At 38.7% G+C, this 26,816-nt stretch overlaps 1 protein-coding gene across 2 annotated transcripts; it reads left to right on the plus strand.

Moving 5' to 3' along the window:
• Positions 1-1,044: 1,044 nt before the first annotated feature.
• slc35a3a (solute carrier family 35 member A3a) lies at positions 1,045-17,379 on the plus strand. 2 transcript variants are annotated; one of them, XM_053504824.1, is made up of 8 exons: positions 1,045-1,428; positions 8,500-8,713; positions 9,050-9,204; positions 11,711-11,833; positions 12,663-12,840; positions 13,927-14,045; positions 16,488-16,621; positions 16,974-17,379. In XM_053504824.1, exons 2-8 carry the CDS (start codon positions 8,524-8,526, stop codon positions 17,062-17,064), a joined length of 990 nt encoding a protein of 329 aa, XP_053360799.1. In that variant the 5' UTR covers positions 1,045-1,428; positions 8,500-8,523; the 3' UTR covers positions 17,065-17,379. The 2 variants fall into 2 exon arrangements, with proteins under 2 accessions (XP_053360799.1, XP_053360800.1); XM_053504825.1 differs by lacking the exon at positions 1,045-1,428 and adding an exon at positions 3,843-3,938.
• Positions 17,380-26,816: the final 9,437 nt, after the last annotated feature.

A 26,816-nucleotide genomic window follows, 5' to 3' on the forward strand; every position in this document is an offset into this window, starting at 1 on the left:
AGGATAAAGATGAAGTTTTGTCTTAAAACCACTCCAGCGTGTTAAAATTCACTTATACCACTTCAGCGCTGTTATTTCAGCCAAAGTGAAAATATGAACTAATCCCAGTCAAAATATTCACTTTATCTTTTCTAATTAATATCTATTGGTGCAGGTGTTTGTTTACATTGAGACAGTAGCGCATTAGGAGATTATTTTAAAGTAGATTATTAAATCCCACACATAACTGTTCATAACATCACTTTTACTCAACGTTTAGATTTTACTGATGGTGCAGATTAAACTTCAGGCAGAGATCTAAGGACTGCAGGAGGTTTAGTCAATTCTGTAAAAACTTGCGGTTTGTGATCTGGAACATACTGTAACTTCATGTCTACTTACTATTTTGATTTCATTTGGTGCCGGTTTAACTTCGGGTACAAATAAATAAAATCAAATACCTAAAACTTTCATTAAATTCTGTTCCAGTTTTGCTTGATGCTGCGACAAAATCTGGCTGGACAGACATTGAAACAGACATCGAGACAGACAGACTGACTGACTAACATACAGACAGACATCGAGACAAACAGACTGACATTAAGATAGCTAGACTGACATACAGACAGACTAACATTCAGATAAATACACTGACAGACAGACGGACATACAGGTAGGCTGTTTTTCTTTTTTTGTCCTCCAATGTGTGAGACGTAAAGATATAATTGTCTTATATATATATATAAGATATATAAGTCTGCCAAATGCCCAAATGTAAATGTATAATTGAGTGAGCGTGTTGTGACCAATGTACACACAAAACCTTCTTTTATTTATACAGTTATACTAATATTATACAGATATTATTATTATTATTATTATTATTATTATTATTATTTATGATAATTATTTAATATTATTATTACTGTCTGATCATTTTGTGATAAACCCCATAAGCCCTACACCCTTCCTAGTACACTACAGCCCTTATTTCGGACTCGACCCGCCTCCGGATCAGCAGGGGTCGCTAATGAGCTGCAATGAGCATGAATGGAAAAACACCAGGAAGTCTCTGTCACACACACACACACATTTACACACACGCGTATAAAGGAGTGCGCGAAGAGAAGCAGGTTTTAAAAGCCAGCGCTCGGCGGCAACTTTGCTGCAGGAAAACATTAAAGCGAGAATCAGGAAGCGAGAAGAAAATGGAGACCGGAAGTGAGATTAGCGTTAGCATAGCGTTAGCACGGAGAGAGAGACTGAGAGCGCGGTTTAACTCTCCGATTTAATCCCGTGGTTCGTTTCATTCCTCCAGTCAGAGACACTTAAACCCGCCGGTGGAGTCTGAAGGAAACCCGCAGGTTGTTTGTTCCACTTTTTGCTGGTCATCAGTCGCCAGTCATTCACTTCCGGGTTTGTTAACGCAGAAGAAGACTTCAGCTTCAGGTGAGTTTATTCACTCATCACGTTCTGTCGGAAAGTCTTTATCATGATGTGTCCAGTGGTTAACCTGTTGTATTGCTTCAGGGATCTAAAGGAGATTTATTTAGGACAAATAGCATTAAAACTGGTTTAATTTTGATCCTTAGGTAGATGAGTGCCAAAACTTTAGTGCACTGCTTGTGTGTGTGTGTGTGTGTGTGGGGGGGGGGGGGGGCATCACAAACAAAAAACATTCCCACATTTTTTTTTTTTTGCTCCCCCCTTTCATTTTTTTAATGTTTAAACAAGCCAAATAGATTTTCCCTGATGTGACGTCATATAAGTATCAGCACAGCCCCTCCTCCTCCAGCTTGTTCCCATGCTCTGCTGTTGTCTTTAAAGGGGGCGTGGCTTACCAACAGCTCATCAATATCTTCGTTCCACCCAGCCGAATTTGCGATCGAATCTACCTGATATTGTCGTGTCCGTCAGCATTATGAGGAAAATTGGAGCATGTTTAAATAATATGATTGGCGCCTCGCGACTGAATATTAAATTAATGCCTCTGTTATTTTAATGATTTTTATCAATGATTCTGTTGCCGATTCTTAAGCAGAATTCTTGTCCGCTCCCTCCGCCTGCACGAGCTCACAGACGCCCCTGATTGGCTTGTAGAGCCGTGATTAATGTGGGAGCACTAAGTACCTCTCATCCCTCCCCCCCCAGGGGTTCGGCCAATCAGTTCTCTCTAGGCCTCCGGCTGTGAGAGGTTACAGCATCACCCGGGGATCGAATTGACGATCTCCGGATGATAGGGCGAGCGCTTTACCGCTCGGAGGCCCCCGCTGTTGTCAGTTTTTAAGCGCTGTTAACGAGTCATTATCAATTCTTAAGTACCGATTCTTAAGTGCTGTTATCCGGTCGTTGTCGAGTCGTTATGAGTTGTTATCGATTCTTAAGTGTTGTTATCGAGTCATTATCAATTCTTGAGCATTAACAATTAACATCAGCTTAAGAATCGATAACGTGATTGTACTGTCAATAAGGAAATTACAATGAAGACACTGAAGAAGTTTAAAATAAAAAATCTTTCACCTTTACAAAATGTATGGAAGAAGTCTCCAGTGTCGGTTAAGTTTTTTCCATTTGAAAGTCTCAGAATGGAAAAAGTAGTTTTATCAAGGAATGAGTGTTTATTGCAAAGAACAGGAACTAACTCCGTTAGTTATTATCGTGTCCAGGTGTTAAAGTTTAATTGTTGATAAACTGCTGTGGTGTAAAAGGTGTAGAATTCATCTGGACAACATACAGCTATAGGAACGTAATAACGCTACTCCATCACACGTTGATTCTTTTCTCATATCTGCACAGCACACACTGTTTTGTTATTATGTATTTATTTATTTATTTTAGTCCCAAGCATGTCAACAGTTTTACAAACTCTGGTTAAAGTTGCGTAAGATGTAATTGCATAAGATTTGTGTGTGTTTGTGTGTGTGTTCTATCAGTTCTTTCAACTCAATTTTCAAATTTTTCTTTCTCTCAAGAACCTTTTTTTTTACATTTCTTTGTCTGTTTTTTTTTTTCGATTTCTGGTAATGGGATGGATCAGTGACTGGATAATCAGTGACTGTAGCACACATTTAAGTTTTCCTGCATTTTTGTCTACATTTTATCCAAATCTGAAGCTTGAGTTACAGTAGACAGGACTTCAAATGTTCAGTGTTTGTTTTTTTTAATACCTTTTTGTTGGGTTTTAAAAAGCGTGCTCAGATCACGGATAATCTTCTCAGAACTTACTGAGAAACCTGCCGCTTTTGGAAACCTAACCTAAGCTTTTGGAAAGTAACAATTAATCGACTTGACCTTTATTTGAATATATATAGATAGATAGACAGATATTAGAGTATATATTAGAAATTTGGGCTACTTTTTATCACATTGGGCCAGGAAAATGTGGGTTGAGTGGGTGATAAAATATTAGACCTATTTTACAGTAGTGCAGAACCAGGCAACAGTCTGTATTGATCTTCTACATTCTACATTTTTTTCAAAACTTCAAGAAGTCATTTGTTATTTTTGTTAACTGTTCTGGAACAATTCTTGCAAGAACATTATTAACAAACAGCACCTCAGATTAGAGCCGTTATGAAGCGTTACAGAATTTCAGCCCTGTGTGTGACGTGTGTTGAACGTTATGCGCCGACGCCTTTATTCCTCCCTCAAACAACAGAAACACAGGAGTTTTGTGCCAACACTGAACTCCTGTGATCCCTTTGTCGTCCAATAAGGAGTAACCTAATATTTATTTTTTTCTGCACTAAAAAGAGGTGTGGCCGAGGGGGCGGTTCACATCCTGGTACATGATCTCCGTGTCCTCCTTCTGCAGAGCCTGAGTGTGTGTGGGGGGTAAATGTTACAAAAGTCTTAGGAAATCCAGTCAAGGTTTAGGTATCTGTTGTTGCTGTTGTTTTATTCTCAGACCATGTCGTCGTAAAACGTCCTCCTCCGCGAGCAGAGAGAGAGACACAGAGGTAAGCTCGACAGAGGTGCGGGGCACACTTTTAATCAGGAATTAGAAGTTTGAGTCCGTGTCATTACTGTAACAGGGTGTTGGACAGGTGTGTGTGTGTGTGTGTATGTGTGTGTGTGAGAATATTTTATCATGTTACTGTAAGTAACATGATAAAATATTATAAATGTTATATACAGTAAGTAGGTTGGTGTGTGTGTTTATATATAATTCAATTCAATCTACTATGTTTTATTGTTAAAGGTTATTTCAACCAAAAGCAGACTTTTTTTTTTTTTTTTTTTTTTTTTAGTTGCAGCTTCAGGTTTTGAATCTGGATTTTTTTTTTTAGACGTCACTGGCGAAGAGGAATTTTTAACTCGTGCCACAGGTTCTCCGAGGTATCAGTGGCTCTGGCTCTTGAAGCTCTGGCTTTGTTGATCAGAGGGTTGTGGGTTCAAGCCCCAGCATTACCAAGATACTCCTGCTTGGCTCTCGAGTAATCATCTTACTGCACACTTTTTTTGTTGCAATATATAATTTGCCTTTTTTTGTTGCAATATATAATTTTTCATGCGTTTTAACGCCAAACAATTAAGAACAATATGTTATTTGTTTTATTTAATATTTTATAATATTAATGTAAATTTAGCTAAATTTTCTATTTAAATATAACACTGGGTAATTTTTTTAATACTGTAGAGAGAACACAAAGCAACCGTAGAGGAAAAATGTGGCTTGTGACGGTGAATTATGACCGTATTTACCCTACAGTACTGATACCAAAGAAAAGGCGGTTGGATGAATTACGGTACATACAGAGGGGTGACATCTGTGTTTTACATTCGAGCGCTGCGGGTGAGACAGCAGTATAAAACTGTACAGTACACGGGTTTTTCTTTACATTTTTTTTTTTTTTTTTTTAGGGTAATGCATTAACCCGAGTTTTAAATGACGATGAAGTGTTTTGGGAGAATATTTGGGGTTTAAACAGACATTAATAGGCATTTTTTTGACCACGTCCAAAATTTGCGCTTTTTCAAAATTCACGGGTGCTCTAGAAACGTGACCGCCGCAAATTTTGGGGGCCGACTGTACATAGACAGGGAAAAGTCATCCCAGTTCCTGCTGGTACAAACCATTTTTATAATATGATGCTTCAACCTAAATGTTTCACAGCTGGGATGCCTTTGTGGTTGTTAACACAGAACACAAGAACTATTTTTCCACTCCATTTTCCCACTTCTGTCTGAGTCTCTGCCAAACCTTTTTTCAAGCTCAGGTTTTTTTTCCCCCCCTGTCTCATCACTTTTGCGAATCTCATGGCGTTGCGTGTCCTGTCTCTTCCGTCTGAGCTGTGGATCCTCACCAGCCCCTTGACAGTTCTTTCCTCTAGGTTGCTTATTTTTCCCTTTATTAGATGATCTTCTGTAGTCTAGTCTGTCTCTTCATTTACTCTAATCTCATGGAGTTATTTTATGTAAATTTGCACTAATTTCTTATAGCGCTTCACAGTCTAGTAAATATCAAGCGCGACGACGACTTCCGCGCGGCACTGTGTACGTCTACGGTCCTCCGTAATTAGTTGTCAGTTGCTGAAATAGACGTGAGGAAATGATTCAGCGTTGCCTGGCGTCCTCATTCGGTGCACTAGCGAGGAAATGAACTCGGCAGGATTTCAAGCCTTGAAGACACTTTAATTCAGCTGATTCATGTGCTGAAATTCTCTGGCCATTTTCCAGGAAATGACCTCAACGACCTCCTTTTAGATTTGCTCTGAGGATTTCTGTCGCACTTTCCTATTGTAGTGCGAGTTACAATAAACTTAGTGTCCATGATCGTCTCAGACGTGTGTCGTGATTTATGACGCCATATTTGTTAGTGTTACTGTTTGTAGTGGTTTAAAGTTTTTTTACTGTTAGGTTTGTGCACAAATATTCGGTTACTCAGGTGTGCGTTTTCCGTATGTGTGTGTGTGTGTTAGACGTGGCAGGGATGTGGCTAAATGAAAGTGTATCAGATGGTTTTCTCTTCTTTCGTACATGAAAGTTGCAGAACATGAGAGAGATCGATGTTACACCAGAAACGACACCTTGTATCCATTCTTGAATATTTTTTTACTTACTTTACACTCTTTAAAAGAAATTTAAGGGGGAATTTTATGTCTAGATCTCCAAAAAGCCCCAGGTGTTGGAAAAAAAAAAGCATCACACTCTGATGTCACATGATCGTTCATATGATCGCTCAGTGCGATGTCACACACAAAGTTATTAACCACTTTTCGGCATAAGTTTAAATTTTCCGGTCACTGATATACAGTGGTGTGAAAAACTATTTGCCCCCTTCCTGATTTCTTATTCTTTTGCATGTTTGTCACACAAAATGTTTCTGATCATCAAACACATTTAACTTTTAGTCAAAGATAACACAAGTAAACACAAAATGCAGTTTTTAAATGATGGTTTTTATTATTTAGGGAGAAAAAAAATCCAAACCTACATGGCCCTGTGTGAAAAAGTAATTGCCCCCTGAACCTAATAACTGGTTGGACCACCCTTAGCAGCAATAACTGCAATTAAGCGTTTGCGATAACTTGCAACGAGTCTTTTACAGCGCTCTGGAGGAATTTTGGCCCACTCATCTTTGCAGAATTGTTGTAAATCAGCTTTATTTGAGGGTTTTCTAGCATGAACTGCCTTTTTATGGTCATGACACAACATCTCAATAGGATTCAGGTCAGGACTTTGACTAGGCCACTCCAAAGTCTTCATTTTGTTTTTCTTCAGCCATTCAGAGGTGGATTTGCTGGTGTGTTTTGGGTCATTGTCCTGCTGCAGCACCCAAGATCACTTCAGCTTAAGTTGACGAACAGATGGCCGGACATTCTCCTCCAGGATTTTTTGGTAGACAGTAGAATTCATGGTTCCATCTATCACAGCAAGCCTTCCAGGTCCTGAAGCAGCAAAACAACCCCAGACCATCACACTACCACCACCATATTTTACTGTTGGTATGATGTTCTTTTTCTGAAATGCTGTGTTACTTTTACGCCAGATGTAACGGGACACGCACCTTTCAAAAAGTTAAACTTTTGTCTCGTTGGTCCACAAGGTATTTTCCCAAAAGTCTTGGCAATCATTGAGATGTTTTTTAGCAAAATTGAGACGAGCCTTAATGTTCTTTTTGCTTAAAAGTGGTTTGCGCCTTGGAAATCTGCCATGCAGGCCGTTTTTGCCCAGTCTCTTTCTTATGGTGGAGTCGTGAACACTGACCTTAATTGAGGCCTGCAGTTCTTTAGATGTTATCCTGGGGTCTTTTGTGGCCTTTCGGATGAGTTGTCTCTGCGCTCTTGGGGTAATTTTGGTCGGCCGGCCACTCCTGGGAAGGTTCACCACTGTTCCATGTTTTTTCCATTTGTGGATAATGGCTCTCACTGTGGTTCGCTGGAGTCCCAAAGCTTTAGAAATGGCTTTATAACCTTTACCAGACTGATAGATCTCAATTACTTTTGTTCTCATTTGTTCCTGAATTTCTTTGGATCTTGGCATGATGTCTAGCTTTTGAGGTGCTTTTGGTCTACTTCTCTGTGTCAGGTAGCTCCTATTTAAGTGATTTCTTGATTGAAACAGGTGTGGCAGTAATCAGGCCTGGGGGTAACTACAGAAATTGAACTCAGGCGTGATAAACCACAGTTAAGTTATTTTTTAACAAGGGGGGCAATCACTTTTTCACACAGGGCCATGTAGATTTGGAGTTTTTTTTCTCCCTTAATAACGTAAACCTTCATTTAAAAACTGCATTTTGTGTTTAATTATGTTATCTTTGACTAATAGTTAACGGTTTTTGATGAGCAGAAACATTTAAGTGTGACAAACATGCAAAAGAATAAGAAATCAGGAAGGGGGCAAATAGTTTTTCACACCACTGTATATATTTAGAAAACCCCTTCCAGGATGACCATGTTTAGAAATGTACTTTTTAGTGTTGACGTGTGACAGGATGTCACATGTCCCTCCCCCCAGGCTCCTCATTGGCTAACATGGCTTTACAGTTAGGGTTATATCGCCCTCTGCTGGTAGTTCGTGCTTTGATGGAATTCTGTTGCCTTTGGTGGACGAAGAATTGTTTGCGGTTATTTTTGTATTTTGAGAATGGAGGAGGGGATAAGTAGGTGCTTTGTTTTTTTGTTTTTTGTTTTCCCCTTTCATGATCGACTCCTACTGTACTAATGTAGTCTTTTTTTTCGCTTTAAATTGAGCAATCATTATTCAAATTCATACACAGTACGATATGCAGTGAAATGCTTACAATGCAGTAAAATGCTTATTTGTTATATTGACAGTTTTTCTTTCTTATTTGTAATTTTTTTTCCTTTTTCCTCATAGTTATATAACTATTTATATATAATTTTGCCTTCTCTCTGTTCACTGCTGACAGAAATCGTCTGTTATTATATCACCACTGGTTTTTGTACCCCAGGACGTTAATACTTGACTATAATCTGTGAGATCAACGTGTCCTCTGTCCTCACCACGAGCACTGAGAGATTAGTAAATTATTTCTGCTCTTCCTCTTTTCCACAGGTGGCTCAGCTCGGCCCTTACGTCATGACGTCGACACGGCTGAAGTACCTGTCCCTGGGCGTGCTGGTGTTCCAGACGACCTCTCTGGTGCTCACCATGCGATACTCGCGCACGCTGCAGGCCGACGGGCCGCGTTACCTTGCCTCCTCCGCCGTGGTGCTGGCCGAGCTGCTCAAGATCCTCACCTGCGTCTGTCTGGTCTGCAAAGATCACAGTAAGATCACACCTCGGGTTCCTCAGCCAGAGTGCTGATCCTGATGTGATATAAAACACACTAAAGACGCTTTAAATACAAAGTCAGTATTGGGTAAAATGGTTTGGGTTTAATTTAATTCATTCACAACAAATGATAAAGAGGTCACACCTTCATCCCACTAATAATTTCGCCGCTCCCGTCGTCAATGTCGTAGCGTTCTATCCGCTATCCGTTCTTTCCCCGAGGTCAGTGAGAAGCGCGTCCCTGCCGTCTGTGCTGAGATTTATGTCTCGTATTTATCTGCCTGTCAGTATTGTAACGTCTCGTCCCTGTCTCTGTCCTTGGCGTGATCAGGTTACAGCGTACGTGCTCTGAGCAGCGTCCTCAGGCAGGAGATCCTCCACAAGCCGATGGAGACGCTGAAGCTCGCCATTCCCTCAGGAATCTACACACTGCAGAACAACCTGCTGTACGTGGCGCTGTCCAACCTCGACGCCGCAACGTACCAGGTACCAGGAAGTTAACGCATTCCTCTCAACATTCATACATCCACCTATACATTTCTCATTTCAGTAATCCATCTGTGTATCTCGTATCCCATCCATCCATCCATCTATCTATCCTTTTATTATATATATATTTTTTCATCCATTCACCCATTTGTCTTTGCCTCTTGTATTTCATCCATCTATTCGTCTTTATCTGTCTGCATGTCTCTGTGCATTTTATTCATCCATCTGTTGGTGTATCTGGCATCTCATCTAGGGCTGTAGCTATCGAATATCTTGGTAATCAAAAAAAATTATCGATTAATCGAGTAATCGGATCAAATGTACTTTTGCTCAATTAAACAGCAATGCATAATGTATAAGAAAAAACAGATTTATTGGTTTTCTTTTTAGAAAAATCTACTTTTATTTTTTAAATGCATACAGCATTTTATCAAAACTAAACATTGTCATTATTCACAATACGATAAGAATAATACGAATAGCTTAAAGTTGACTGAGATGAATTAAGTGCATTACAGAGCCATGCTTCTTATTTTAAAGCCTTTTCTCAGATGCAAAAGCTAAAAAAAAAAAAGCTATTTCTAATGACTTTAAGTATAAAAAAAAAATAAGGCAAACATTAAAATAAATAAATATACAAAAACACTGTTGTGCAACTTAACTTTCAGGACTAAAAGTTTAAAAATTTACAGCTCTTGCTATCTCTTGCTATCTCCTTCTCTTGGCTCGCTGATATTTTTTCCGCTTCTTTCCATTTTGCAGCGCGCAACAACACGCTCCATCGAATCAATACGCAGTAACTGTTTGCGTCTCCTTCCGCTTTTTGGGTGACGTAAGCTGCTGCTTCTTCCGGCGGCTTGCATCCGGAAGTGCGCTGTGTCACGCCAAACAAATAATTGCGCAAAAAACATAACGCAAGCTTTTTAAAAAAATTAATTAGCAGCTTCGAGGCAAAAAATTTCTATAAATTTAATTGAAGTACTCGAGTTACTCGAGGAATCGTTTCAGCCCTAATCTCATCCATCAGTCTATGAAATTTTTCTATTTAATTTTTCTATTCGCCCAACCATTTATCTATGCAGCTCGTATTTCATCCATCCATCCATCTTTTAATCCTTCCTCCTGTCTGCACTTCTTGCATTTTATTCAGCCGTACATCCAACTGATATCCATCCATCCATCCATTTATACATTTTCTCATTCCATTCATCCATTCACCTGTCCATCTTTCCACACATTCAGACTCATTTTATCCATTAATCTGTCTACACATTTCTCATTTCTTTCATCCATCTATTTGCGCATGCGGTAACTCATCCATCCATCCATCCCATTGATCTATAACTTTTCATGTCATTTATCTACTTAAAAGATTTATCTACTAGATTTTTATCTCTCCAGCCATCATTTCATTCATTTATTCCTCTTTTCATCTACCGACACATCCCGTATCCCATCCATCCGCCCGTTCACCCATTTGTCTACACATATTTATTTCATTTATCCATTCACCATCTGTCTGCAATTGTCCATCTGTCTTTACATTTCTCATGTTATCCATCAATCCATCCATCTATCTATACATTTCTCATTTCATTAATCCATCTGTTCATCCTTCCAGCATTTCACCTACACATTCATCCAATCACCCGTCCATCTACATGTTTCATTCTTCCATCAATGTATAAATTGGTTTATCCATCCATTATTATAAATATAGAATAATTCATCTTGCGTTTCAGAGCGTCATTCTGTAAATCTTTTTCCATCAACACTTACATTGTGACCTGGGCATTATTTAAAGTAAAAACAAAAACATTTAGTTTCATGATGTGTCCTGGCAGTACTGTTTGCTCAGTCTGTGGGCGTTTTCTCCTTGAGGACCAGCTGTGTCTCCATTTCACCCGCAGCGCGACAGCATCCTAATTACCCTCGAGGAAACCCGTGATTAAGGCGTAGAGGAGGAGCCGTCTACACGATATACATGATGTCTGGCACTTCTCCAGAGCTGCGATTAAAATGTTGTGTTAAAAATAAAAAAATAAATAAATAAATAAAATCTACGCTGTGTAAACAGTCACATTATTACTGTCATTAAGATTACATTTATTACCGTTATTACTGTACATGCATCATCGTTCTGTCACTATCATCAGCGGTAACGCTGCACAGGAGGCGGGGCTTCGGCAATTAGTCCTAAACAAACCTGTAGAAAATGTTCTAAATAGTAATTTATCATTTAATAAAAAAAAAAAAAAAAACCTTATCATATATAAAAATATATATTGTGGTATAATGGCTTTGTCGATACAAGCTGAGTTATAAAATATCGGTTTATCTACAGCACAGCAGTCAGCCAGTGATTTATTTCAAAGTGTGGCATTTTAAAAAAAAATTTTTTCTTTAGTTGCATTTAAAGTCATGCAGTATCCTTAAATCACTTTGTTCTCACTGCCATCCTGTTTGTCCTCTCCCGCTCACTTCTACACTGCCACGTTTCTAGGTGACCTACCAGCTGAAGATCCTCACCACCGCGCTGTTTTCCGTCTCCATGTTGGGACGCAGGCTCGGGCTTTATCAGTGGCTCTCTCTCATCATTCTGATGACTGGAGTCGCTCTCGTGCAGGTAATAACAAAAAAAATCGCAAAATTAGTGATAGTTTTTTTTAGTAGTAATGCTGACTTTAGGTTTATTTATTATAATTATTTTTTTTATAAAGGGTTTGTTTTTTCTTGTACAATGCCAGGATTATAAACTCTTTCCATCATAATGATGATAGTCTGCCTCGCCTGTTTTTTTTTTTTTTTTTCACAGTTGAAATTTGGATTGCGAGTAACTTGATCTATGGGTGTTTTGCAAGACGAGCAAAATTAATACAAAAATTTATTAGAACTTGATAAACGAGCACTACGAGCAGTACGTATATGCTTTTGATCACAGCTGAGCCAATGGTTTTTCTCTCTCTCTCTCTCCCTCTCTCTTGTGCTGTGAGATTGTGGGTAATCGTCTCTTATGCTCAGTGTGCGTGCGTCATATAAGAAATTAATTGGTTTTCTTTTTAAAAAAATCTACTTTTATTTTTTAAATGCATACAGCATTTTATCAAAAATAAACGTTGTCATTATTCACAATACAAGGAATTCCTTATACCCCTGTCTCACCTATGGCAAATAAGGAAAAGTGATGTGTTGTTTGGAAAATTTAAAAAACAAAAAAGTGTCTGAGTGGCTACTGCTGTAGGTAACTAATCAAAAGGTCAACGGTTCAAGGTTGTCACTGTTGGGCCCTCAAGCAAGGCGCTTGACCTCTGACTCCAACCTTCTACTGTGACATCCTGTGATACGCAAATAAATAGGGAAAAATAAATAATTAGTGTTAAAAATATGAACGTCTTCTTGTTTTATTGCAAGCAGATTGACAGTTTTCTGATTGTGTATGTGTGTGTCTTGCGCAGTGGCCCACAGACTCTCCAGGCTCCCCCGAGAAGCAGCAGCAGCCCACCACAGGGTCTCCGTTCGTGGGTTTGGTGGCCGTGTTGGTGGCGTGCTGCTCCAGCGGCTTCGCTGGCGTTTACTTTGAGAAAATCCTTAAGGAGACGAAGCAGAGTGTGTGGGTCAGAAACATCCAGCTCGGTCAGTACCTACGTGTGTGTATTCTTATTATGAGGGGTGTTCAAGTCAAACTGGGACTTGTGATGAAATTTCCACAGCTCTGACCTCACTCCAAGAGATTTCTACATGTTAAAGGAGTTCCTGGGAGGCCGGTGTTTCACTCTGATCTTTGCTGCGATGTACAGACAAAAATGTCTATTTGATGGTGTCCAAGCACTAGTGAAACACAGGGATAAGTGCATTAGTGTATCAGGGGATTATATAGAGACATAAAGGGAGTTTTGACTTTATTCTGCACAATCAAAAGTCCCGGTTTGACTTGAACGCACCCTGTTTCCAGAGAGTTACTTATCTGCTTCTGAATTTCCATAAAATTCTACTCCACCTTCTAATACACAAATTCATTTATTTTCATTTTGTTGAATGAAAAACAAAGCAAACCAAAACATGAGATTATCTTCGTCCTTGACGTCTTAAAATTTAGTCTAAAATATGTTTTTATTCCATTTGCAGTCGTAACTTGTTGTGTGGTTTGCAGTTGATTTAATTGTTTTATTGTAGTGTTTAACACTGAAAGTGTATCATCTATAAAAATGTTTTAATACCAATAAACGTGTACAACTTATTTTTTTCCTTTAAAGTGTGTTTTTCTTCACCGCGCTCGTCCTTCTCCAAACGAAGGCTGCTCCCAGCGGAGACGTAACGATTCCTGTTTGTCAGGAGGAATGACGTCTTTCGCGCTTATTTTTATCAAGACGTGCTCTAATAGAGTGTTTGCAGCTCCGCTTTGTGTTTGTTCTTCTTTAACAGAACGTGAGGTTCACGGCTTCTTCTGTGCAGTGGGCCGACATAACTTTTATACCTTCACACACTTTTTATTACAGTGGGGTGATGACATGTTATTCAAGTCCCCCCCACCATCCCAACTTTTATCATTACGGTGTAGTTTAAGGTTTTTTGTCTGTTGACGTGAACAGAACCCAGATCATGCATTATTACACAATCTGTCCAAAAATGTCCTGAACCTAGAACAGGCTTCCTCAAAGATGGTTTTGTCTTTCATGTTTGTGACCTGTGTTTGTGTGTGTGTGTGTGTGCATGCTAAAGGTCTGTTCGGTCTGGTTTTTGGCCTGTTTGGGATGCTGCTGTATGATGGAGAGAGAGTAAAGGAGCACGGGATGCTCCAGGGCTACAACTCCATCACCTGGACTGTCGTGTCTTTACAGGTGAGATTTAAACACACACAAACACACCCACTAATTACACAATTAGACAGTATTGTATTAAAACTTGTCCCTGGGACTGTCTTCACAACAGCAGCCATATTGTTCAATTCCAGTATTTTTGGATTTGTGTGTCATGACAGTTCACTTTTTGTCCGACTCTAACGTGAACACGTCTGTCCTCTGAAACGGTACACATGCGCACACCCAAAGGTCTTTGCTCGCCACATTATATCATATTTGTGCAACCGCTCGTTCATTTAAAACAACAGAATGAATGTTTGCAAAACTCTGTATTAGGTCCTGTATTTGAGGTCCAGAATAAAGAAGAAAGACTGACATAGCTTGCTAAAGCTGCTACAAAATCCCTGCGCCGCCGGTGCTAACTGATGACATCATCGCGCGACATATGCATGCGCATAGGCAAAAAGTTTCATTAATTCCGAAATGTATTGTATATACATCAACGAGTGTATGTGTATATGTACAGTGAAACCTCGGAAACCTGTTCCGTAAGACTAGCAAAGATTTTTTTTAATAAATTTTGACTTGGAAAACGAACAAGTCTTGGTTCACGAGTATCATGTATCACGCATGCGCTTCTTGTTTTGACGCTGAGTGTCACGTGATCACAACTGAGCTAACAGTTTTTCTCTCTTGCGCTGGGGAATTGTGGGTAATAGTCTCCCCTGCTGGGTCTAAGTGTGCGTCTCTTACTGGTATAATCAACATCTGTGCACGTGTGTACTGATAAATAAAGCAAAAGCAAGTCTCATTAGAGAGGTTAAAAATAAATTTTCTCTCTCTGTATTAGCCTGCTCTTTGTGTCTGTGTGCGCGCGCGCGCGTCATTGGACACCGTGCCGCACACACAGACCACTCCTACTTTCGCCTTCACAGACAGACACACACACACACACACACACACACACACACACACACTGTCTCTCTGCTCTACACAAAAACACTGCTCTACAGTGACTCTTTTTAAAGGTAAAGTGCAGGTTAATTTATAGCAGTCATTCTGTTAGTGTGTCGCTCAATCGAGTTTCATTAGAGAGATTTCTTGTTTATTTTTCCAATAAAACAGTGTTTCAGTTGTGTGCATGCGTTTGTGTGAAAAGAGTGGAGAAAGGGTAACTGTAAGACGAGAAGGGGGAGGGGGGAGCTTACTTTAGCTTCACACACACACACACACACACACACACACAGCGCCTGCGCACAAACGGAAACATATCAATTATGTCAATTTATTTGTACTTTTTTTTTTAAAGGTAAAGTGCAGGTTAATTTGTTTTATTTTTCATTATATATATTATATTTTTTTTTTTAGATTTTGCCGATTTTCTCCCTAATTTAGTCGTAGCCAATTCCTCCCCGTCACTAGGGGGCTCCCACATTAAGGCTACTACTACCACTCAGCCAGGAGGGCCAAAGACTATCGCGTGTTTCCTCCGAACCGTCAGCCGACCGCATCATGCACCATTAGGGGCGGAGTAACACACTCGGAGGAAAGCGCTAGCTGCTCCTTCTGTGTGCGCGAGCTCACAGATGCCCCTGATTGGCTGTAGAGCCGTGATTAATGTGGGAGCGCGAGTACTCCTCATCCCTCCCCCCTGAGAGAGCTCGGCCAATCAGCTCTCTCCAAACCTCCGGCTGTGAGAGGAAAACAGCATCACCCGGGGTTCAAACCAGCGATCTCCAGATGATAGGGCGAGAACTTTACCACTGCGCTACTCAGAGGCCCATTTTTCATTTATATTTTGTGTTAATTATTTTTATGTATTTATTTTTTTGGGCTGTGAAACGAATAATTTGAGTTTTCATTATTTTTCATGGGAAATTTAAATTTGGTTTACGAGTGTTTTGGAATACGAGCCCTTCCTGAACGAATTATGCTTGTAATCCAAGGTTCCACTGTATATACAAACACACACACACAGACACACACACACAGACAGAGTCAGCCAAAAAAAGTATCCACACTTCAGGAAAAAACTTGTATAAATATTTTAATACTAAATTTATTGCTATACATTATATTTATAAATATTAAATTAAATTATTATATTAATTTAATATGCATTATACTATTTTTTTTTTCCCCCTTGAAGTGTGTATAAATTCTTTTGGCTGACTCTGTATATATCCAGTCTAGGAGCACAAACAGATATTCACACAGCCCTAAAAAATCTGATCCATGTCACATTGGGATAAATTAAAAAAAAATTGTGATCACGTTAAACACGGAGGAGCTGCGTGGAGTTCTGTTTGTCTTTACTCTTCTTCACTTCTCACTTCACGCGGCTGAGTGATTTTTAACCCTGTGCTTTGTTTAAAGTGTTCCACAATCCACAGCTCTTTAACTACTGAGTAATAATAAACCTGATTACATGTTAATCATTATATTTATTATTACTTTTGTGTTTTTTTTTACCCCTCACAGGCATTGGGAGGTTTGGTCATAGCTGCTGTCATTAAATACGCAGATAACATTCTGAAGGGTTTCGCTACGTCGCTGTCCATCATCCTGTCCACGCTCATTTCCTACTTCTGGCTGCAGGACTTTGAGCCGACGAGGTAGAGATCCGAGTCCAGGTTTAATCTCAGGACTAAATATTAGGTCATATTAAATAAAATGACTTGACTAGTGAAGAGACAGTAATGTAGGGTGTGTTGGTATGTTGAGAGTCTAAAGATGCAGTAGGTTGTTAGTTGATACTTATAGCTGTGCAGCACCCCCTAGTGTACGGTGTTTTTATTTATTTATTTATTTTTAGCAATAGTGCTAACAGTTTATTGATGTTATTTATTTATTTATTTATTTATTTATTTATTATTATTAATTTATTATCATTGATGATAATGTTTGTCTAATGATGAACCGCTAACCCGTACTGTTCCGTGTACTGTTCCTCTGTCTCTCATGTAGCGTCTTCTTCCTGGGAGCCGTGCTGGTCATAGTCGCGACGTTCCTATACGGCTACGAAGCCAAACCCGCTTCCAACCCGAGCCGAGCATGATGGGAAGCCGGGGACACCAGAGAGCGGACAGAGGTCCAGGATGGAGCTGAAGAGTCGGAGGGAGACGCAGGATCGAAACGAGGAAGGAAGTGTGACGGAGATGTCTGACGTGGCTCGTTAATTGAGCGGGAGTGTGAACTCGTCTGTGAAATCAGAAGCGCAGCGCCGTGGTGAGCCGAACGAACCCCAACCATCACTGAACACGATGAGGAAACCACAAAAAAACACTATTTTATGCCATGAATCAAATACTTGAGGAAAATCCTGGGGTGCCATTCAGTTCTCTCTGTGTGTGTGTGTGTGTGTGTGTGTGTGTGTGTGTGTGTGTGTGTGTGTGTGAGTGTGAGAGAGGCAATCTGAACTATGGGATAATAATATAAGATTGTGTGTGTGTTTATGTGAGATTATAGCCATGTGGATCGTTTCACCCACGAACAAACTGCAGACACTGAAAATGCAAGGATTAATAATCTGTTCAAACTTGAAGTAAAATTCATATTAAATCATTTTTTTCTAAGTTTGGAGTGTGTGTGTCTTTGTGTGTGTTAATGGAAGCAAAAATATAAGAAAAAGCCGAGTAATAAATCCTTTGATAATTAAAATGCAAAAAGAATTAAAATGAAATCATTTGTTTCCACGGCGATGAGCCGAGACGTTCTGGATTTCTGAACCTTGCTAACAAATAACAGAAGCTTATAGCTACGAGTGTAGCATCTAAATACATCCCACGATGTCATTTCCTTAGCAGGCATAGCTATATACAGTATAGAAGGAATGTTCAAGTCAAACTGGGTTTTTTAATTTTCTCTTATTAGGGAGCGCATTATTATTTTATAACAGATTATTGTGTTATAAGAACACTTTATTTCTCTATATAATCTCCTGCTACACTAATGCACTTATCCCAGTGGTTCACTTGAGCTTGGACACCATCAAGGTTGAAAGTTTTCTCGGTACACTTGAGCCATGATCAGAACGTCTGCGTCACGTCAGATTTGCCGGCCTCCCAGGAACTGCTTTAACGTGCCAAACAATTGAAAATGCCTTGGGGCGAGGTCAGGACTGCAGGGGATGGGGCGATAACTCCCAGACAAATTCCTGTAACGTGTAAGTGGTGTTTTTGGTGAATTATTGTGTTTACAGTTCACAAAGACAGATGCCTCTCTTTCTTCCGCAAGTTGGCGACAAGTTACCTGTCAGTTTTCAAGATTCAAGGACCCCGCTCACGTGGACGACAGCAGTGGGCTTCGAGCCACCTTGACCGGGATCACTCATTCACGGGTGCACGTTCTTCCATAAAATGTTTATATATATGATAAGGGTCTTATCACCATACTGTGCTTGAAGTCTCCTGTTTCATGCTATTCAGCAGAAATGTCATCACCGGGACGGTTTTGGCTTGAACTTTTCTTATAATTCTTAAGAACTTAACAAAAAAGGGGAAAAGTTAAATTTAATCTCTCAGTAACACAGATGGAGTCCGTTAGGGAGCGTCTAAAAAGTGCATGACCAGGCTTTCATTTTACATAGATTAAAAACGTCTACAGTACTGTGCAGGATATCTAACCCACTGCAGTATTAGGATACAGTATTAATACAGCATTTATTTACTTTTGTAGCATATATATTATTTTTTTTGGTTATTAATCGATTCATACAAATTAAAATAAGTGATTAGACATAAACTCATCGTGCCTCTTAAAACTAGTCTTAGCAACTACAGCAAGGTGCTGTAAAAAAGTTTTTATTCCCTTTTTTTCTACAATCAAATAAATAAATAAACCTGAACTGATTTTATCATTCACACTACTCTTTTGACCAAACAAACGACTCGAAATCTCAAAAATTCTCCAGCTGCAGTGTCTCACAAACTAATAATAACTTTCTCCCCAGAATTATTCTAACCCAGTTTTTTTTTTTTTTAGCCTTAGGAGTCTAGTGCCTCTGCCTCAGACAGATGGTGTCAAAATTCTCGATGGTATTGAAACCAAAATTTTGGTTCATCGCATCACATCATAAATTATTTTCCTGTAACAATGTGTTTAATTATTTGTCCACTTAATTTAATTCTTCCTTAAAAGTTAATGAACATTTTAACTCTACAATCATCAAAGAAAACATCAAAGAGACCACAATAGGCAGGTTTTCATTTCAATCTTTGTTTGTTTATTTCATATAAACACTCGCTCCTGAAGATGTTCACCTCAAAGTGCTTCAAGAGTGCAGAGGAAACAATAACGCTGTTCACGGTGACATTGTAAACAGTCTGTATGGAAAAACATGAGCAAGGCTCACAGATTTCAGCCCTGTAATGGATCTTTCTGATGTGTGGATGTGAGGGCACGAGTGACTCTTCTCTTTCTTTCTTATATTCTTTTTTTTTCTCCATCACAATCCTGACATACTTATTTTTATCTGTAGTTGTTTATTAAATGTGCATTAGGTAGCGTTACTCCAATGATAATCCTTCTCTCATATCTCTTATATCTATATGATAATACTTTTTATGTTTTTTCTTTTTTCGAGGCTTTATATAGGCTTTTTCTTTTCTTTTCTTTTTTTTTTTTTTTAGCATTTTTATAAACCGTGCATGTGTGCAGAGTTGCTTAAAAGACTGAATAAACCTTTATTTTCATTTCCTGTTTGTCTAAAGCTCAAACACCTTCAGCTGAAACCCGACATCTGCAGGGTTGTAAACCAAAAAGGAGCTCAGATTAAAGCCACTTAAACCTTCACACCTTCATCAGCTTAGTTTTATGCTCTGGTTTAGGGCCGTGTTTTTTTTTTTTTTTTTAGAATTGTTTGTACTTTGAAAGACAAAATCTCCAGCAAAACAACAACAACTCCCAAAATCAAAAATGTAAATGATTCCATAAATCACTTTGGTGTTAAGATAGTTTTGGATAAAAAAAGATATTTTGTCTGTAGTCTTACACAGTGGCCCTGTAAATTTGTATCTTTATCTGAACTAAAGATAAAAGAGAACTAGAGAAGATCTAGAAATACTGAGAGCAATATAAGCAGACGACCAAAACATGGTATCGGTGCTAAAAAGTGTCTCACCTACACATTTATATTTTTATTATATAAAAAGAAACATGTTCGCTAAATACAGTTTCATGTCCTTTTATGTTTTAGTGTCCGGAACTTTTTAAAATTTAAATCTTTCAACGATCTTAACTGTCATTCAGATGAAACTTGGCCAATTTAGATTTCACATGAAAAGACATAAACCTGAAAAAGTGTATTCTTTTAAAATGCTAAACTGCCAAGATATCACATCATTAATTTGACATGGTTACGGACACTACAGATTTCTTGCTTTTTAAGATTTTACTAAAAAACGATTTATTTTACTGTTAACTATTTAACAGCTTTTACAGGTTATATGCTTCTAGAAGCTTACACCAATTATAGTATTATAGAAATAATTTGCATTTTTTAATGATTATTGTTTGAAGTGAGACAGTATAACGCTGAAAATTGGTATTTTTGGGACACATATAAAATCATCTCTTCAAATCGATTTAAGTTCGCAACATTTAGGGAAGCAAGATTGGTCACTTTCATGTTGCATAAACTTCAGAAGGGGCTTCTTTGGCACACACACATTTTCTGTGTATATATATATATATGTATATATATATATATATATACATATATATATATAACATAAAATCAGCACCAGCATTAGGTTTTGGCCGACAGTGTGTGAATTCCAGCTCTCACAGTTCCTCAACCTCACCTACATCACTGTTTTCTGTCTTTTCCGCAAAAACATAGCACAGTTAAGAGTTTGTGTGTACCTGCCTAACAGATGTAGTTATATCTATTTCCCCAAAAATCTAGTAGCCTTATTTAAACCATGTTAACCCTGAGCAGGCGGTTACTAACGATGGTGAAACAAACAGTGTGAACATGTCTCGCTCACTATTTAAAATATAAAAACGCTCTGAATGTCCAACTGTTCTTTTGTATCCATCAGGATGTCAGTTCTGAGAAAAGTCTCAAAGAAACATTTTGTGGGCCTCCGGGTGGCGCAGTGGTAAAGTGCTTGCCGGTTCGATTCCCGGGTGATGCTGTTACCTTTCGCAGCCGGAGGTCTAGAGAGAGCTGATTGGCCGAGCTCTCTCAGAGGGGAGGGATGAGAGGTACTTCGTGCTCCCACAATAATCACGGCTCTAAAGCCAATCAGGGTTAGCTCATGCACGCTGAAGGAGCAGATAGCGCTGTCCTCCGAGTGTCGCCGCCCTCAACGCTGTATGAGTAGTAGTAGCCTTAATGTGGGAGCCCCGTAGTGACGGGGAGGAATTGGACACGACTTAATTAAGGAGAAAATCAGGTGATATTAATAATAAAAAAACATTTTGTATTTCACCCACAAATTCAGCGCTAAGTGTGCTTTCAACAAGCTTGTAGCGTTCCACTATCAGAGCAGACGTGGAGTTTACCCTAACTCCATCAGAACTTCAATCTTCTACATTTACATCATTCAACTAAACGCAGCGGTCGGCTCGGAGCTCTCTGTCTCCCTAATTCACTCTGAATGTCCATTTCTCACTGAACATGTGCTTAACTGAGTTGTCTTTAAGGCCCACCTCCTCGCTCCAGAATTGGCTCTAGAAACTTAACCAATCAAAGAAGCAACGATTTCCTGCAACCAATCACAACGCAGGTTAACGAAGGCCATTTTTGCATCTTTTTGCGCCTCTGATCGATAGAATGAACAACGATGAGCCCTTATGATCAGAATTAATCTCAGCTGAAACTTCAGTTCATTGTTTTTGATGCGCTCTAGCTTAAGCACTAAGTGCTATCTGTACATCTGATCTCTACTCTGTATCAGATGTCAGTGTGTTAGCTGCTAAAAGTTTGCTGATGTTTACACCTCACACACATCACGTCTCAACGCAGCACACGCTGTTCCACAGTTCGGGGAGCGGGGAGGCGAGTGGTGGTACCCCTGGTCAAACCCTGCCGCTAAGTCAGGTCCTGGAATAAAGACGAAGGCTCTGTGTATCCGATTTGGTTGTGATGTGGATGTTGCTAAATTTTGAAGCACATGGTTGTTGTTTCATAAAATCTTTTTCATAAAACCGAGTTTGTGTGATTTATGTTGAACTGTCACGAGCAGCGGATGAACTGATTAGACTTGGGAACTGATCCAAATAGGGTCAAGGTCACAGCAAGGTCAAATGTCTAAAATAGTTTTTTGTTTAAACAGATTTCTTGGTGTCTAGGAATTTCAGACATGCACGCTAATAACAAGAGGGACTGGTCTCTCGATGGTTAAATTAAATTATGTAGTATTTGTGTACTAGATGATAAGAATAAACCGAATGTATAGTATTTTTAAACATTTTTGTTTTGTTTTAATGCCACAACATTTTGCTAATTTTAAGCATATATATATATATACTTCTAGAAAGAAATAGAATAAGAATTTAAAGCTTCAAATTAGTAAAAAAAAAAAAAAGCTAGAAATATACATAAAAATAATAACTTTATAATTACAATAATTTCTTGATTTCTTTCTTGTTGTTGTAAAAAGAGAAACACTAGACAAATGTTGCCGCATTCAAGATAAAGTTATTTTCTCCTGCAGCGTGGAACAAACTGGTGTTAGGTTTGACTGGTTTTTGCTGGAGGTTTTGTTTTTGAAATACCTTTCACACACACACACACACACACACACACACAGTGATCAAGTTCAACAAGACGCATGCACCCCCCATCCCCCCGTTCAGTCTGAGAGAGACGCACCGCTCACGGCACTCGACCCGTAACATGACTAAAGTACTATATTAATTAATGGTAAGGTTTATGATTAGCTTTATTTTGATCAATATATCCTGTATTACAGGATTTATATGCAAAAATTTTTAACATTGTGAATGTTGTAAATATTCATTTGAACAGAAATCTGATAATAACTGCAGGTGTGATGAAGTCGGCTAGCTGCTGCAAAAGGGCTTTTTTAAATTTTTTTTTACTAAATGTGTGTTTAAGTATCGTTTTATGTCTTTTAGCACACATAATGAGTATTTATTTTCTTCATGCTGCAGAATGTTCTTTAAAACATTATATTACCAGGGGTGTTCATGTCAAACCGGGACTTATGGTGAACATTTCCATATATTTGAAACTTCCTTAAATGAGTTCCTGGGAGGCCGGCGTTTTAAATGATCATCTGAGAAATCTTTCTACCTTGATGGTGTCCAAGCACTACTGAAACGCTGGGATGAGCGCATTAGCGTAGCAGGAGATTATATAAAGTAATAAAGGCAGACGTTACTCTCAGAATTGTGTTCTGTTAATTCTGCACAATCAAAAGTCCCGGTTTGAATTGAACACCCCTCGTATTTGTGTTTTGGAGATATTTTTCTGTAATGTTTTTCTTGTGCACTTGTGACCTGGTTAATGCTAAGTTTCTTATTTATTTATTTATTTATTTTTTATCAGATACACTACAGAATGCAAAAATCTGCTTTTAAAACGGCTTGACAATGAAATCGTGATAATCCAGTACGTTGAAAAGGAAATGTCAGAATGTGCCCTTTGGGTGTGAAAACTTTTGCACTCATCCTTATTATATTAAAAAGGTGTCAGTAATTCCACATGCAGAGGAGGGCAATTAAAACGTCCATTATTGTAATGTTTTCCTACTCATCTTCATGTTGCTGCAAGCGTTTAAATCATGAATTTAAATGAAAGTTTTTATGCGTAATATTTCTAAAAGCTCAATTTAAAGGTTTCCTGTTTCTTTTCTTTCCAGTGTGTGTGTGTGTGTGTGTGTTAATGCGCCCTCGGAAATAACTCTCAGAAAATGCATGCTTTTGTCAAACCTCAAACTCCCTCTGTTTCACTCCTTTGTTTCTCTCAGTGTTTATGTAAATACAGAGCCACGCCCATTCAACAGAGCAACAAGGTGGGGGAGGGGATCTCCTTATATGAGGTCACATTAGAGTCAAAATCTAATTGGATTGTTTAAGCCTGGGCCAATACAAAAATTGGACAAAAAGAAGAGGGTTTTTTTTTTCTTAATTTTTTTGTTTGCACACACACACACGCACACACACACACACACGCACACATATACTAGAGACCCATATGTAGAATCTCCAAACAACAAACAAACAAAAAACATTTTTGCATACGAGATCCCCTTTCAGTGTGGGTCTGTGAGTGTTTGTGCACACATCCATTTGTGAACCTGTGTGTGTGTGTGTGTGTGTGTGTGAGTGTGAGTGTAGGAATGGTTCTTGTCTCACTAATGAGCAGCATTGGGATTCACTGTTTGTATTCGTTCTCTCTCAGGTGACAGAGATCGAGCGCTGCCTTTTGTTCCCCCTCTCTCGCGCTCTTGAATAAATACCGACGCATCACGCTTTCCTTTCTAGGCGTAATTATTCTACACGGACTCTTACTCTTGGGTTTTGAGGAACTGAAAACTGAACTCTGACCTGTAATACGGTTTGAAGTTGTTTGTGCTCTGATGGATGTTTTACACCAACAGATTGCTGGTAGCCAATTAGAAAAAAAAAGAACAAAAAAAAACATTTTTGGATTTTCTTTCAAAAGCCTGAGAAATAACCTGAAATCTTTCTTTTGTGAAACTGGGGCCGTTTGAAAGGTTTCTGGGGAGCGGAATCAGACCTTGGAGAGGAATAACGTGTATGTACAGTACATTTGTCTCATGACTTTTTCCCCCTCCTCTCTTTCAGTGTAAACGGCCAAAACATGGTATTGGTGCTAAAAAGTGTCTCATGGATCATATAACACCATTTTACACTTAATGCTTCTCATCTCCCGATTCATCCATCTTTGTTTTTTTGTAAATATGCATACGCATTCATCTTTATTTCAGATAAAAAGAAACACGTTTGCTAAATACAATTTAATGCCCTTTTATGTCTGTAGTGTCTGTAACCTTTTTTAATTCAAATCTTTCAACGGTCTGACCTACAGTAGGGGAAAAAAGTCAATTTTCAGGTAGGATCATAGAACACAATTTTTTAAAATACTGAATGCTTTTTATCTCCTGATCCAGGCTTCATTTTCTGTTAATATGCTACACATTTATATTTTTATTATATAAAAAGAAACATGTTCGCTAAATACAGTTTCATGTCCTTTTATGTTTTAGTGTCCGGGACTTTTTAAAATTTAAATCTTTCAACGATCTTAACTGTCATTCAGATGAAACTTGGCCATTTTAGATTTCACATTAAAAGACATAAACCTCAAAAAGTGTATTATTCTAAACTGCAAAATTGTTAAGATATTGCAATATATGCATTTGACATGGTTACAGACACTACAGATTTTTTTGCTTTTTAAGCTTCAACCAAAAAAACACTTAAAGCAACAATTTTGTTTTTAGGAGAAATTGCTTCTAGGAGCTCACGCTAATTTTAGTATCAATACTCATAAAGAAATATGAATAATTTGAATTTAAATGATTATTGTTTGAAGCGAGACAGTATAATGCTAAAAAATTGCCATTTTTGAGGCTCATCTCTCCAAAACAGCTGAAGATAGGGAACCAAGATTGGTCACTTCCATGATGTATAAACGTCAGGAGGATCTTCTTTGGCCACACACATTTTCTGTATTATATTTATAACATAAAAAATAAAATAAAATAAAATCAGCACCAACACTGTGTTTAGGCCCAACGTTATTCTATTCCCAGCCAATACCCAAACCTAAGCCACTGTATGCTGTGCAGGTCCCAGACGTGGACAAAATGGGAGGGTTGTGTCAGGAAGGGCATCTGGCATAAAACCCAGGCCAATACTTCTATAAAGTTAGCTACATGAAACATACATTGATCGATTTTAATTCGCATAAAACAGCTTCAAACATTCTCCATTTTTTTCTTCCTAGGGTTAAATCAGGAGTGCTACATCAGGACATACTGCTGGCAAGAAAATCGAGTCGAGAACCAAGAACCGGCCAAAACTTCCCGCAGGTGAGAGATGGGATATGAAGTGGGCGGGGCTTCCTAGGGTGTCAGTTTATATGTAAGAAACACCTTTGCGGCTGTCAATCATGCCAGATTTTTGTACCTATTGCTGTTTTGGCGGGAAGGTTATCAGGTCTGCAAAGTTTTATCATTAACTTTATCAGCATGCTAAAATACAAGGATGGAAAACTTTAAACTATGATTCAGTGGTCTAAGAAGGAAACAGCGCTTTAACCATGTGTGTGTGTGTGTGTGTGTGTTTGTCAGTGCTGTGTGAAAAAACATGTCCTCAAAGCCAGATATAAAAGTCATACTTTTTTTTTTTTTTTTCCTGCAAACTCGCACAGCCGAGGAGGTAACTGCTCATGTGAACTGTCTTAAAAAGGTTTTGCTGGTTTTCCTGAACAGCACCGAAACTGTATCGAAAGAGAGGAGTATAGCGCTTTTCCGCTCAGTTGTGATGTACTGTATATATATATATATATAATATAATACTCGATTTTTTACTAGATGAAAGGAAGTGGGCTATGACTTGCGTGTAAAGACTGCCAGGTTCTTAAACCCCATCCTGTATTCTTTCCATCTCTGCTTCTTCTCAACTTATAATCATTTTAAACCACGGAGGGTATTGAAAAATGTGTTCTAATACAAATTATCGAGTTGTATCAACAGTGAGAACCAAACCTCAAAGCAAAACTTTTTTTTCTCTCTCTCTCTCTCCAACTCCTACACCATTCCTGTAGGTATCACATTCCCGTTCAGTCTCTGGTACTCCAGCTGTGAG

This window comes from Clarias gariepinus, chromosome 9, assembly GCF_024256425.1.
Source record: "Clarias gariepinus isolate MV-2021 ecotype Netherlands chromosome 9, CGAR_prim_01v2, whole genome shotgun sequence".
Taxonomy (NCBI): domain Eukaryota; kingdom Metazoa; phylum Chordata; class Actinopteri; order Siluriformes; family Clariidae; genus Clarias; species Clarias gariepinus.